Source organism: Acinonyx jubatus, chromosome A2 (assembly GCF_027475565.1).
Source record: "Acinonyx jubatus isolate Ajub_Pintada_27869175 chromosome A2, VMU_Ajub_asm_v1.0, whole genome shotgun sequence".
Lineage (NCBI taxonomy): Eukaryota > Metazoa > Chordata > Mammalia > Carnivora > Felidae > Acinonyx > Acinonyx jubatus.
The window spans coordinates 101,937,984-101,951,570 of record NC_069383.1 but is presented as its reverse complement, the minus strand read 5'-3'; the positions used below and the strand labels follow the sequence as shown (position 1 = coordinate 101,951,570).

At 54.8% G+C, this 13,587-nt stretch overlaps 1 protein-coding gene across 9 annotated transcripts in view; it reads right to left on the bottom strand.

Moving 5' to 3' along the window:
* Window positions 1-13,587, bottom strand: part of GRB10 (growth factor receptor bound protein 10) — a 182,866-nt gene that overhangs the window by 10,851 nt on the left and 158,428 nt on the right. For all 9 annotated transcript variants that reach the window (XM_053218707.1, XM_053218705.1, XM_053218700.1 and 6 more), the window contains 9 exons: window positions 11,263-11,378; window positions 9,777-9,845; window positions 8,745-8,882; window positions 7,801-7,911; window positions 5,305-5,403; window positions 3,076-3,153; window positions 2,114-2,230; window positions 1,088-1,154; window positions 781-868 (listed from right to left, as the gene is read on the bottom strand). In XM_053218707.1, coding sequence (XP_053074682.1) covers window positions 781-868; window positions 1,088-1,154; window positions 2,114-2,230; window positions 3,076-3,153; window positions 5,305-5,403; window positions 7,801-7,911; window positions 8,745-8,882; window positions 9,777-9,845; window positions 11,263-11,378 — 883 coding nt within the window. The remainder of the gene's footprint in view (window positions 1-780; window positions 869-1,087; window positions 1,155-2,113; window positions 2,231-3,075; window positions 3,154-5,304; window positions 5,404-7,800; window positions 7,912-8,744; window positions 8,883-9,776; window positions 9,846-11,262; window positions 11,379-13,587) is intronic.

Below are 13,587 nucleotides of genomic sequence, written 5' to 3'. Positions count from 1 at the left end.
CTCTCGTACTCCCGGGAACCCTGTGACGGCTCCAGTGTGAGTGACCCCAGGCTAACCCGTTGGCACACATGCCCATCTCCCCATCCAATAGCAACACCCGCCCCCTGCCCCCTGCCGGCTGGCCCACGTGAGGACAGGCTCCACGGACTCCCACCGTGAGAAACGGTACATCTTTGTGGCTCAAAGCCACCAAAGTCTGTGGCTGTTTGTTCTCGGCACAAGCTGGCTGATAAAATGCACACACTGAAAGGGGTGGGCAAAACTATTTTTCTTCCACTGCCGCTGCTTTATTAGTGAAAAATAACTGGCTTGTGGGGCGCCTGGGTGGCTCAGGCAGTCGAGCGTCTGACTCTTGGTTTCAACTCACATCACGATCTCACGGTTCTGCGAGATCAGAGTCCCGACACTGGGCTCTTGTGCTGACGGCATAGGTCCTGCTTGGGATTCCCTCTCTCCTCTCTCTCTGCCCTTCCCCTGCTCACATGCTTTCTCTCAAAATACCCACCCCCCACCTCCCAAAAAAATAGTAACTGGCCGTGTTCTCTGTCTGCATTTCCGCCAAGAGGCAGAACTTGGTAATGGATGGGCGGACAGGATGGGCTGCGATCCTTCCTCTGCCACACTCACTGGCTGTGCTGGGCCCGACGCACGCTGACCCTGAGCCACACCTCCTCTTTCACAGGAGGCTGTAAGGACTGCCCACCACCCAGATCTCTGAGAAATATGTGCTCGCACAACGAAACCTCAGCAGATGCCCGCTCCCGGACGGCGCCTCCTTACCCGTCCACCAGCCCCTGCTGCTTAATGATCCTGTGTGACTCCTCCCTGGAGATGTGGCCGTGAAACCAGTGCTGTGTCCGATGAATCACTGTGGGAGGGAAGACAGAGGAGGGGAGGGTCCTGGCCCGTCCACAGAATGGCTCCCGTGAAGGCACAGCGCACTCGTGATCGGCGCGGGGGCCCGATGCCCACGGCTGCACAACTCGTGGTGCCCGCAGTGCCTGGAGGCTTGGAGAAGCTCGGGGGGTGGAGGTGGGGGAATGGGAACTTTACGAGGAAAAGTCCCAGACTGGCATGCTGTGCTTACCCGTACTCAGGGTGGACGGCTGGAGGGGGCTTTGGCTGCTGAGGATATTCATCCGTGTGCTCCGTTTCTGCAGAAGAAATGCCCATGTTAGCGCTAACACAGTGGACGGATGCAGCCCGCCAGCCACTGAGGACACACACCTGGGGCGGGGAAGGATGACCACGGAGCAACAGCCACCTGCCACCCTCCGTGTCTGACCACCGTTGTTTTGTTTTTAATGTCTTTTATTCATTTTTGAGGGAGAGAGTGGGAGTGTGGGAGGGGCAGAGGATCTGAAGCGGGCTCTGGGCTGCCAGCACAGCCCGACACAGGGCTTGAACCCACAAACTGTGAGATCATGACCTGAGCCGAAGTCGCTCAACCGACGGAGACACCCAAGCAACCCCTGACCACAGTTTTAAAAACAGAAGCATCCCGGGGGATTCGGAAAGCACACGCAGTGAAATTCCTGGTAAGTTTTGGGAAAAAAAAAAGCCTGAGCCACTGAACTCAGGCAGGCCTGGAAACACGGGCTCCGGAGAGTTCTCCACACGCTCTGAAGCTCAGGTTCACGGAACTTTCTGAGCCAGAGCGGCGGGTTCGTGGTTCACACGTTGTGTGTAAATCTTAGAAAGTCTGCAGTCAGGGTGATGTTCTGATTTCTGGAAGTCAGAACGTGAGCCTTCAAGGGAGGAGACCGTCCAGGGCCACGAAGCTGGTTAGTTGCCGAGCCACGATGTGCAATGTCTATCGGCCTCATTAGGGTGGGCTCCGTGCTGCCCACACATGGCCACAGACCGCCCACCAGCAAGAGCAGCTCCGAGCGGGACCCAAGAAGTCACAGGGCTCTGCTCCTGTCCCGCGCCTACTCCGGGAGCCAGTGGGGCGCGTGGGCGCTGGGGATGCGGAGGAGACCCCACGCGCCAACTGCTTACCCCCATCTGAGCCTCAGAGGCCGCCCTCCCCTCCCCTGACGACACCCCCAGAGAGGATCACTCTTTGGGGAGACCAGCGGGGGGTGCCACGCACAAGGGGGCCTGCCCTTACCCTCCAGGCGTGGCCTTCCTCCAGGGCTGCACTCTGGGCTTCGGCCGGGTTCTCGATCACTCTTCCTGTTTGCCCGGAAAAATCCATGGCCACGAGGGAGTTCTCAGAGACGCTGCGCTGGAAGGAAAGGGCAAGTTCCTACGACGTAGGGAAGGAGGCCTCAGCCGCACACGGGAACGCAACACCGTCCTAAAGGTGGCCAGAAAAGGGTGACGGCAATATCCCGCCTCCCCACTCCAGGGTTCGGAAGTGGGGGGCACTCTGGAGCTAAGGATGGCTTTGGTTTCTCTTGAGGAGAAGGAGAAACGCTCCAGTCCCCTTGTGGCCTCTAATGACGCTGGTGAGGCTGCGGGTGCCAAAGAGCTTGGACTGCGGGGTCCCTCACAGGTGACCTGCCCGGACCAGGACACATCAAGGGGTGGGAATGCCGTGGGGAGCTCAGCCCTCAGCAGACACCAAGTCCTGATTCAGGGCGAGGCGCGGACCCCCCTGTGACCTACGACGTCTCCCAGGCACGGACCTGAAGGAGCTTTAAGATTGGGTTTGGAGAGGACCAAGTCATTCCTGCACTTTGGGAAGCGGAGTATGTCCCGGGAACAAGGACGTTCATGATGATCTCTAGGTTCCCACCAGGGAAGGTTCTCGCATAATGGTCTACAGCACCCACGGGCGCCACGGCTGAACAGGGGTGAGAGCCGGACGTTGACGGTGACAGTCTCTGACCGCTTGAACAGAGTCACCTCCCTGAACAGGCTTCAGGGGCATGCAGGATGGTGGAGGGGCGGGGGGGTCGGTCCCCAGCAGTCACGCTGCCGAGAAGACAAGATCCGCCTTCCGGGCAGGGGAACGGGTGGTGTAGACCAGCTTCCCTGAGATGCACGGGCTCGTTCTGGAGCTTTTCCAGGCAACCTCGCCTGAAACCATCTGGGTACAAAGCACTGTGATGCCTTCCGGAGACTCACCACTGGCGTTGAGAAGGAGGGGAGCAGGGGCTTCCGCTGTGGCGGGATCCTGTAGTTCTGGTACAGGAGCATCCCGTACTGCGGAGGAAAGGCCAGAGTTGGTCACAGGGGCCACGTGAGCCCCACAAGCCCCGGAACGCGGCAAACCCATGGTGGTGAAGGGCAGTGCTGAGTGGTGCCCCAGCTGCCTCGGTGAGCCGACGGACACACGCGCAATGCGGCACACTGCCTGGGTCCTGTGTAACTGTCACCACCCCCCACCCCCCACCCCCCACCCCCCAGACACCAGTGGCTGACTGGCTCGCTCATGTTGTTGGGCAAGGGATAAGCAGGCAGTGACGATGTAATCAATTGAGAACAGTGAACCCTACTGAATGCTGCTATGGGCCAAGTACGGTCCCAAAGGCTTTATGCTGCTGTCTCGTTCAAGACTCTCCCTTTTAGAGAATGTGTCCTCTGTCCCTATCTGACAACAGATGTGAACAGGGAAGGGAGGCAAGTTGCTCAGGATCCCGGTAAAGTAAGGAATCTGGATTCGAAGGTACACAGCCTGTTCCCAACGGCGTTCTTCCCAAGCACCAGGCTCACTGCCCGACCGGCTCGCTGGGTCACGCTGCCTGTGCCCTGGCGAGAAGCAGGGTCCCCCACGCTTGCGGCCGCCCAGCCTACGCTCCAGTTCCCCGCTCCCACCACACAGACAAGGAAAAAGGGCAGGTGAGGACAAGGCTACCAAGAGGGCTGCACTTCCCTTCTGTGTCCTGCAGGCTGGGTGACGCGTTCCCAGCTCCAACCCTACAGTGTGTCTGTCCTCGGTTCCAGAATAAAAGTGCCGGATAGGGGCGCCTGGGTGGCTCAGTCAGTTAAGCCTCCGACTCTCGATTTTGGCTCTGGTCATGACCTCACGGTGCGTGAGATCGAGCTGCGCATCAGGCTCTGCGCTAACAGTGCAGAACCCGACCGGGATTCTCTCTCTCTCCCTCTCTCTCTGCCCCTCCCCTGCTCGCACTACCTTTCTCTCTCAAAATAAACTTTAAAAAATTAAAAAAAAAAAAAGAAACAAAAATAATTGAGGAGTCTCCCCTGGCCCGCCCCCAACCAAATTTTTTTTTAATGGAGAAGACAGGCTGGCAGGACGAAGTGAAAATAGTCAGTGGTGAACTGAAGCACAAATATTAATAATCGAAACGCTATGCTTCCCAACAAACACTCCAATGAGAACATGAAGATTATCAGAGGAGAAAGACAATTACGTTATGTTTGTAACAGAGACAAGCTCTAAGTGTAAGGACCCGGAAAGGCAGCAGAGACGAGGGGAAGAGAAAAGCCGTGTGAACACTAAGCAGAAAACACTGAGGTAGCGAGAATAACGTCATATGGGTCAGATTTTGAGGCAGGAAGTCCTGATGCAGATAATAAAGCATAATAATTCGGAAGGACCAAAGAATCAATATGAAGAAGGCGTAAATTACTCTGACGTTGTCTGAGCTAATAACACGCACACGCGTGTGCATGTGCATATGTGTTTCTCTAAACGGATACGTGTGTGCGTGCAGTGTGCATGTACATGTATGTACGTATTAGTTTTGAACCCAGTAATTACACGAACGTGACAAACAGCAACTAAGCTAGAATTTAAGAGGCAGAGTTCTAGTCTGAAACACAGTTGAGAACGTTAAGCCTTAAAATCAATGATCTAAGGATACCTTTCAAAACAGTATAAAAAGATCATGGAATTAAGGCCAAAGAAAGAAAACGTATGTTCTCTCTCTTCAGGAGGCCCCAACACTGCTCGCAGTTCCAATAATTCGCTGGAACGACTTCTCTTTGATTTATAGGTCTAACTAGTTTGTCTTTTTCTTATTTTTTTTTAATAATTAAAAAAAATTTTTTTTAAGAAACATGTTTTTAACGTTTATTTAGTCTTGAGAGAAAGAGACAGAGTGTGAGCGGGGAAGAGGCAGAGAGAGAGACACACAGAATCCAAAGCAGGCTCCAGGCTCCAGGCTCTGAGCTGTCAGCATAGAGCCCGATGCGGGGCTCGAACTTGCGGACCGCGAGATCATGACCTAAGCCGAAGTCACCAGTCAGACGCTGAGCTGACTGAGCCACACAAGCGCCCTGGCTCCGACTTCTCGAACGTGAAGCATCTGTGAGAAGCTTCGAGACCCTGTCCGGACAGACGTGCGGGCGCGCCAGGCTGCCAGGACGCTGGGAGGACTCGCCACGCACCTTGAGGAGCCTGCACGCCGTCATCCAGCAAGTTCTGCCCTGTTCATCCTCGGCACACAGCAGCCGCAGCTCCTTCGTCTCGCTCCTGACTTTGTTGGGCTGAAGGAGGCAAGCGATGACCCGGTGAGCGTTGACGCAGCGAGTGTGGAACGTGCCCGTGTGACGGCAGGGCTGTATGCACACGGCGGGCAGCGGCAGGAGGTGTCACCAGAGAGGGCGCCTCTGCCTGGCCCCCATCGCGCAGCTGAGGGCTCAGCCACCCTCCAACAGGGAGTCTCAGAGAACAGACATGGGACAGCAAATCTCCCAAGACAAGGCGGTGGCCGCAGGGACAAGGGGGCATCCTGCCCTGCGGAGGGAAGGCTGGATTTGACAGGAGAGCCCGGATGAAAAGATGTGCGGTGGCCTCCCCGGAACACCGAGGTGGCAGCTGAGGAAGCGGCCCTGCAGGGCTCAGCCAGCGAGGGGAGAAGCCCCCGAGGGCATATCTGAGTGGCCCCACGGGCAGCCCAGAGAGTGAGGGTGGTGTCACCCCAGAGAAGGGGACTGGGGTGGATGAGCGGCCTGGGGTCGGCAGGGGGTCACCGTCACAGCTGCCACCGTGCAGGGACGGCAAGTGCACCCACACAGAAGCAGGGCTTACCTGGCGATGGGGGCAAGCGCTGCAGGTGCTAGCCGGGGGGAAGGGAGGAGCACCGACCACCTGAGTTCCAAAGGACCCCCACCCCGCTGCAGCCCTCCCGGTGCCTCCCCAGCACCTCGGGCCCTAGGACTCCTACTACTTGCGACCCCAAGAAGCTTCACCGGGTGAAGCAGCAGCTGGTATTTTAGGGAGCAACGCGCCCCCTGCTCCCTGACCTCTCCTCGGGACGGCGTGGAAATCTGGCTCAGAGGTCAGCCCAGCTGGGGGACTCCAGGCACACTCATGGTGACCGGACGTGAGCACCGGGGCTGGTGCAGGTCCTACCTGTGAGCACCTGGGAAGATGCAGTAAGACGGAGGGGGACCCTGAGCACAGCACCCAGTGCACAGCGAGTGTGCGGGAAACAGCGCTACCGTACGATGACCAACATCACCACTGCCTCACCAGGGGTGTGTGTGCATGTGCACATGTATGCTCATGCCTGCATGTGCACTTGTGTGTGCACAGTATGTGTATGTGTGTGCCCGTGTATTTGCACGTGCATATTGTGTATGTGTGTGCATGTGTGTTTGTGTATGCATATACAGGTGTATGTATATGCATGTGTGTGCACGTGTATTTGTGCATGCACATGTACACGTGTGTGTGCATATATCTGTATTCACGTAGGTGTGCGTGTGCATATTGTGTATGAGTGTGCATGTGTGTTTGTGTGTGCATATACAGGTGTACATACATGTATGTGTGTGCACGTCTGTTTGTGTTTGCACATGTACACTTGTGTGTGCATGTATCTGTATTCATGTAGGTGTGCATGTGTGTGCATAGTACATGTGTGCACATGTGTGCCCATGTATTTGTGTGTGCATATTGTGTATGAGTGTGCATGTGTGTTTGTGTGTGCATATGCAGGTGTACGTATATGCATGTGTGTGCACGTGTACTTGTACATGTGCATGTGTGTGTGCATGTACCTGTATTCACATAGGTGTGCATGCGTGTGCATAATGTGTATGAGTGTGCATGTGTGTTTGTGTGTGCATATGTATGTATACATATATGCATGTGTGTGCATCTGTATCGATGATAGGTGTGCATGTGTGTGCGCACATGTATTTGTGTGTGCCTATGTACACGTGTGTGGATATATCTGTATTCATGTAGGTGTGCATGTGTATTTGTGCGTGCATATTGTGTATGAGTGTATGTATGTGTGCGTATGTATGTGTACAAATATACATGTGTGTGCATCTCTGTATCGATGTAGGTGCGTGTGTGTGCACGTGTATTGTGTGTGCATGTCTGTGTTCCTGTAGGTGTGTGCATATGTGTATGTGCATCTGAGCGTATGTGTGTACCTCTGTGTGTTCCCATAGAGGTGTGTGTGCGTACACATGTGGAAATATATGTGAGTATGTCCTCTCACACACAGTGTCTTCTCACACACGTGCACAGAGGCAGGTCAGGGCTGTGGGCACACATACCATTCTGGTGACTGGAAGCTCAGACAGAAAGTGTTGGCTCACTCGGTACCCTGGAGGCCACCCAAGTGATGGGCGGCGGGTCACTAAGCCACTGAGCCCATTGACTCGCATTATCCATCATATTCCCTACTTTTCTCTGAGCCGCTAGCTACCCAAGGATTGACACACCATAAGCACAGAGGGATGGATAAATCCACTGGGAACCTCTGTTTGTTAGAAAATAAACCAAAAACTCCCACCACCAAGGAAGGCATTTGTTGGCTAGTTCCCAAGTCTCCAGCGGGATGCCATCAGGGCGTGGCAGCCCCGGGACGGGACAGGGGTGCGGGGGTGTGGGGCGGGGGGTGGGGGGTGGGAGAGGCAGGCTACCTTTATGCAGAAGCCATAGTCCGTGGGGGCGCAGTACTGCTTCCTGCCAGCGATCAGGGAGAATATGCTGCTGTCCTCCAAGCCCGCCAGCAGCTGCAGGTGTCTGGGCTCCTGGGAAAAAAAGGGTCGTCAGGTTCACAGGGGAGAACGTGTCAGGCACGGCCAAGAGCGAACGTTCTCACGTGCTCCTCAACAGAGTGCAGGCTGCGCACGCTCTCAATGCGGCTCTTTCCCCTCTGCCGCTCTACAGACTGCAACCATCGTGTAAAGTAAGCGCTAAGTTAGGACCAAACCCACCCGGCCCTCGCCAAACAACCCCCCCCCCCACTTGGGGTCCCCCCAGCCCCGACCCCTCCTGTATTAGCACGTATTAGGTTGGCAGCCGTCCTTACGGCCACCTTGGAGGCTAACTTCCAAACTATGGAAACTGAGGCAGCCTCTTCCGGGGACTCAGGCCGCTAAGGACGCTCTGCTCCCAAGCCACAGAGGGGGGCTGGGGCTGGCCAGCCAGGGGCGCAGCGAGGGGGCGTTGCTGTCTGTGTTGTCGCCTGGTTTCTGAGGGAGATGAGCGGGCCAGGAGCTCGGAGTTCGCTTCACAAGTCAATACGAGCTTGGAGGGGCCTTGGGCACATTTTAAAGCGAAGCCATGTCCACTGCGAACCCTGCTGGCCTGGTGTGACGGAGGCGGTGGTGGCTTTAAACCTCACCTTTGGGGCACCTGGGTGGCTCAGTCAGTCAAGTGTCTGACACTTGATCTCGGCTCAGGTCACGATCTCATGGTTTGTGAGTTTGGGCCCTGCACTGGGCTCTGCACTGACAGTATGAAGCCTGCTTGGGATTCTCTCTCTCTCTCTCTCTCTCTCTCTCTCTCTCTGCCCCTTACCCTCCGTCTCTCAAAAGAAACATTTAAAAGAAACAAACAAAAAAACCAACAACGAACTCACCTTTGACACTCCTTTAGTGGAGCAGTAGAGGCCCGATCTCCGCAAACACACGTACAACTTTCGCCATGACTTCTTCCCCAGATCCTTCACGTGCAAGAACCCCTGAATTTCAGGACAGCTACTGCAGTTGAGAAAGTTCTGTGGAAGAAGTCAGGCAACGCTGCCACGGGAGAATTCGGGCAGATGTGTCCCACTGGCCTCCCTGACATCCCGACATCCTGTCAATCGGCACAACGCTCTTTTCTGGTCCGACCAAGCATTCGCAAAGGGCAGCTTCCCTTTCAAACACCAAAAAACCCCGCCTGACTGGCTGTGGCGGGAAACATAATTAGTATTGAAACACAATGGTAGCGAGCGGGCCTTTCCTTTCTACTTGGTGCCACCCGGAGAGCGTTGGCTGCCTTTGTGAGTGTTGTATTCTCTCACCTAATACGCTGTAGATTGACACATTTTGGGGGCACGGCGGCAATAACATTCGCTTTCCCGACTTCCCCGGAAGGACTGACCGGCCGTTGGTGCAGGGGCCCCGGGGACTCCCTGCACCGGGAAGGGGCCGCGGGAAGGCCAAGTTTTCTCGGAACAGACTTCAGGAGGCACAGGGGCAGTGAACAGGGTCAAAAGCATGTATAACGAACAACACGCTAGCTTTCAAAGAGTTTTCTGGCAGCCCAGTCCTTTTCCACGGTGACATGGGCTCAGCAGGTCTGTAGAGATTCCCAGGGCGGTGGCCTGACCCGGGAGCCTCGAGGAGACGGCCAGCCGCGGCTTCTCACTCCTGCCCTCCCGCTCCCACCGCTTCTAATCCGCAGGGAGCTTATCCTGTCTGCGAGTGCTTGTTTCGCTTTGAGGGAGCTTGGCGGTGCACACGCTTCCCAGGGCAACATTCACGCTGGTTGCTCTGAGCGCCAGCAGGAGCCACGGCGAGCGGGGGTGACGAGCACAGCCCCGTCAAGGTCCTTAGAGCCGCTGCCACCACAGCGCAAGGGGACCTCCACCCAGACCCGCTCCGGTGAGCCTCTCCTTGCCCAGTACCTGCAACAGCTGGTTGTGACCGCCGTTGGGCTGCTGGCACCAAGTAACCATCTGTTCTGGGAAGAAATTCTAAGGAAACAGGAAAACAGTCGTGGTTAGCGGCAAAGTGGGGAGAAGCTTCCTCACGGGTGCGCTAGTTCTGCAAACGTTCCTGAGGGCACGTGGACGTCCATCTGTAGTTAAAATGATGGTCCTTCGTTAAAAAAAAAAAAATTTAAGGAAGGGGCGCCTGGGTGGCTCAGTCGGTTAAGTGTCCCACTTCGGCTCAGGTCATGATCCCATGGTTCGTGGGTTCGAGCCCCGCATTGGGCTCTGTGCCGACAGCTCAGAGCCTGGAGCTCGCTTCGGATTCTGTGTCCCCCTCTCTCTCTGCCCCTCCCCCACTCACGCTGTCTGTCTCTCTCTCTCTCTCTCTCTCAAAAATAAATAAAACATTCCAAAAAATGAAATACCATAAAAAAATTTAAAAAATTTAAAACTAAAAAAATAAAAGTGAATAATGAAATTAAAATGAAATAAAAACAAAATGAAGTAAAATAAAATAGAATAAAATAAAATAAAATAAAATAAAATAAAATAAAATAAAATAAAATAAAATAAAACAAAACACAGTCCTTCTTTCTCCCTTATCCCACGATGGAAGCACCTGCTTCGAAAGGTCGGACTGTTTCCTTAAATGGTGAGTTCAGGATTGTGGAGTATCCGTCATGTTCAATGTGGACTCCTGCCTCACAGCGCACACCGTGGCGAAGGGCCACCACGCAGTGGAACTCAGTGCGCGTCATGAGACAGAGACCTCGGAACTCACAGAGGAACACGGCGACGCAACAAAGTCTCTTCTGGTGCATTATGCAGAATTAGTTACCAAATTTCTAACTTTCAAACAAAAAAAGCATCTAAACCACCTGAGCCAGAAGCGGACAGTGGGTCTTCTGCCCGCGTCATGGCTGCTCGGCCTCGTGACTCGGGACGGGAGCACATGCTGTGGTAGGCACGGGTCTCCCGGTGCTGATACCTCACGGGACTAGTGCCCCCCACCCCACCCCCCAATAAAAAGGAAAGAAAGATGGAGGAGACCAGCCCAGTATGCCTGGAAATGCATTCCTCCACAAACCACACGGCAGTATTTGCTGTTTGCGGAGAGCATTGAGTTTTTATTATGCTGCGCATTTCACCGATTGGCTCCAATCTAACCATGAACTTTTGCTCTAACTGAAAAGCGGCGTCTCATCTCTCCTGACCCAGGGAGGCTCACCCCCTTTCCCTCTGTTACCGTGGAGGAAGGCGCCGGTTCCCTCCGGCCAGTACGCAGGCATGTAGCTAGAGCACCAGAGATGAAGTGTAGGGTGTGGATTGCTCCGTGAAATAGCCACTCGGATTCCCAAACCCATCTGCTACCCCTGTAGCAGCGGCTGCTGTCAATCCCAAGCATCAGCCACAAGATTTCACGAGTCCCAGACCCCGGACCCGAAGAGAAGACACTCACCGTAGGATTTTTGAAAAACTCGTATTTTGCGTAATTCTTCCTAAATAAAAATTTGCTGTCACTTGCCAGGGTGCTCTCCACCTGGACCACCAGCTCGTGGTCTTCCAGGTATCTTTCTGCAGAGGAAAAACGTACGTGTGAGACGAAACAGGCACAAGCTGGGAGCTGGCTTGACTACCAATTACGAAATCTCGTTAGCGTCCTGTTCCCCTTCCCACATTGTGAGCAAGGAAGTCCAGGACTAAATGAAGTTTAGATCTCTCTGTGGGGCACCTGGGGGGCTCAGTCGCTTACGCGTCCCGCTTCGGCTCAGGTCATGATCTCGCGGTATGGGAGTTCGAGCCCCGCGTCGGGCTCGCTGCTGTCGGCACAGAGCCCGCTTCAGGTCCTCTGTCTCCCTCACTGTCTGCCCCTCCCCCACTCGAGCTCTCCCTCTCTCTCAAAAATAAACAAACATTTAAAAAAATACTTAAATCTCTCTTTAATGCACTGCCAGGTGCACAAGAGGTCCTCAGGTAGGTACAGCGTGAGGGGTCAAGTCAGTCCTTACTTTTATATATTTCTTCTCAATTTGGCGTCAGCGAGAGTTGAGAGAGTCAATGAAGACCCTAGTGATGACGTTGCCCTTAAGTTAGGAAATTTCAACCCTCGTAAAGAACATGGACTATAATAACCGGGAGAAAGAACACCCAGAGACCAGGAATGGCAGGAGGGACCAGAGGAGGGTGGGGTAGGGGAGGCACAAAGCAGAAGGGTAGCAATGCTTTCGATGTCATGAAGCTCGGTGGGCAGATACGACGTCGGGTAAGAGCATGCAGGAGGGGACCTACTGCCATCAGTCTGTCTGAACCCACTTCCCTTGAAGGCTGAAGCCCATGCTAACCACATCCCGGAGCTGATCTCAGAGACGAGATTATATTATTAGGATGGGGAGGAAAACACATCATACACAGCGTGCGCCCAGGTGCGTAAGCGCACGCGCACGCGCACACACACACGCACTTCAGACCGCCTGACTTTGCAGCGTTATCAACCTGGAAAGGTACTTCCTTCGTGGACACTGATTCCACGTGGCGCACAGAGAACCGCACGTGGCACCGTCCTGTCCCGATGGTGGTCACCCCGGCCCCCACGTGTCTCCTAAGACAGGAAACCAACCGTACGAAAATAATGGGACATGTAACAGAGCAAATCCACGGCAGCCTTGAGGCGTGAATCGATGCCACAATGGCAGAGCACGAGATGCTACTAAATGACACAAAAGGGGTACGCGGGTCCTCCAAAGCGCCCTCCTCCTTTCCCATGGTCAGAGCGGAGTCCTGAGAAAAGTCTCCCCTTGCGGGAAGGATGAAGTCTGGAGTCAGAGCGTTTCTGAGTCAAATGTGGAAGAACCTGTCCGTGTACAGGTTCGAGCCCGTGGTAGCTGCCGGAGATGGGCCCACAGGGGCACACTCAGCCTCCACTATGACGTAACAACGCCCGGCTGGAGCGTGCAATCACAACCACTACGTGTACTTTTAAAAAAAAGGGATTGGCTCAGATTGGCATCCACTTAAAACGGATTTTTCTGGTACAAAACAAATCAGTGACTTCTGTTTCGAAGTTTGGGCGGAAAAAACCATTTCTGTAGTGACAGGGACAAAAGAAACAACCACCCCAAATCAGCTGAAGATAGGTTTACAGAATCGGAATGTTTTACCAGGTAAAATAAGGAAAGATAGAAAAGCGGGGCCGTGGCTATCTGAGGGAGGACAAGACCGATGCCGAGATCCAAAGCAAAAGCATTTTGTCTGCAGAGTCGTGAAGACGCCCGGGAGGAGCAGTGGGGAGGCAGCAGCTCTAAGGGGCACACGTGCACACACAGACACGTGGACACACACACGCACAGGCTCCTGTCCTCCCCGACAACCTCTTTCTGCCTCCCCGCATCCCACCAGGGCAAGATCCCGGGAAAGCTGCACACAGACTGGGCTGCATCCTCGGTGGTGGGGCCCAGGGCAGCCGGGATGAGGGGAGTGCACCCCGTGTGCACTGAAGGGGACGTGCCTCTCTGGGTCACTCTGGTGCCGCCAGCGGGGCTTGGGCACCCACAGGTGAAAACAAAGGTTTCCCTTCTCCAGCCCACAGGGCGGGCGCCCGGAGCCCTGGGACAGCGGGGACTAGGAAGACTGCGTGTGATCCCCTTCCCAGAGACCCGAGAGCCGCCCGGCTTCCTCCGTCTGCCGCTGGATGTTCACATGCCAGTGTTCCCAGCTGTCAAAAAGCCACCGCAACAATGTCAGTTCAAACCCCTCTGCTCCAGTTCTGACTTTCACCTTGATTCTA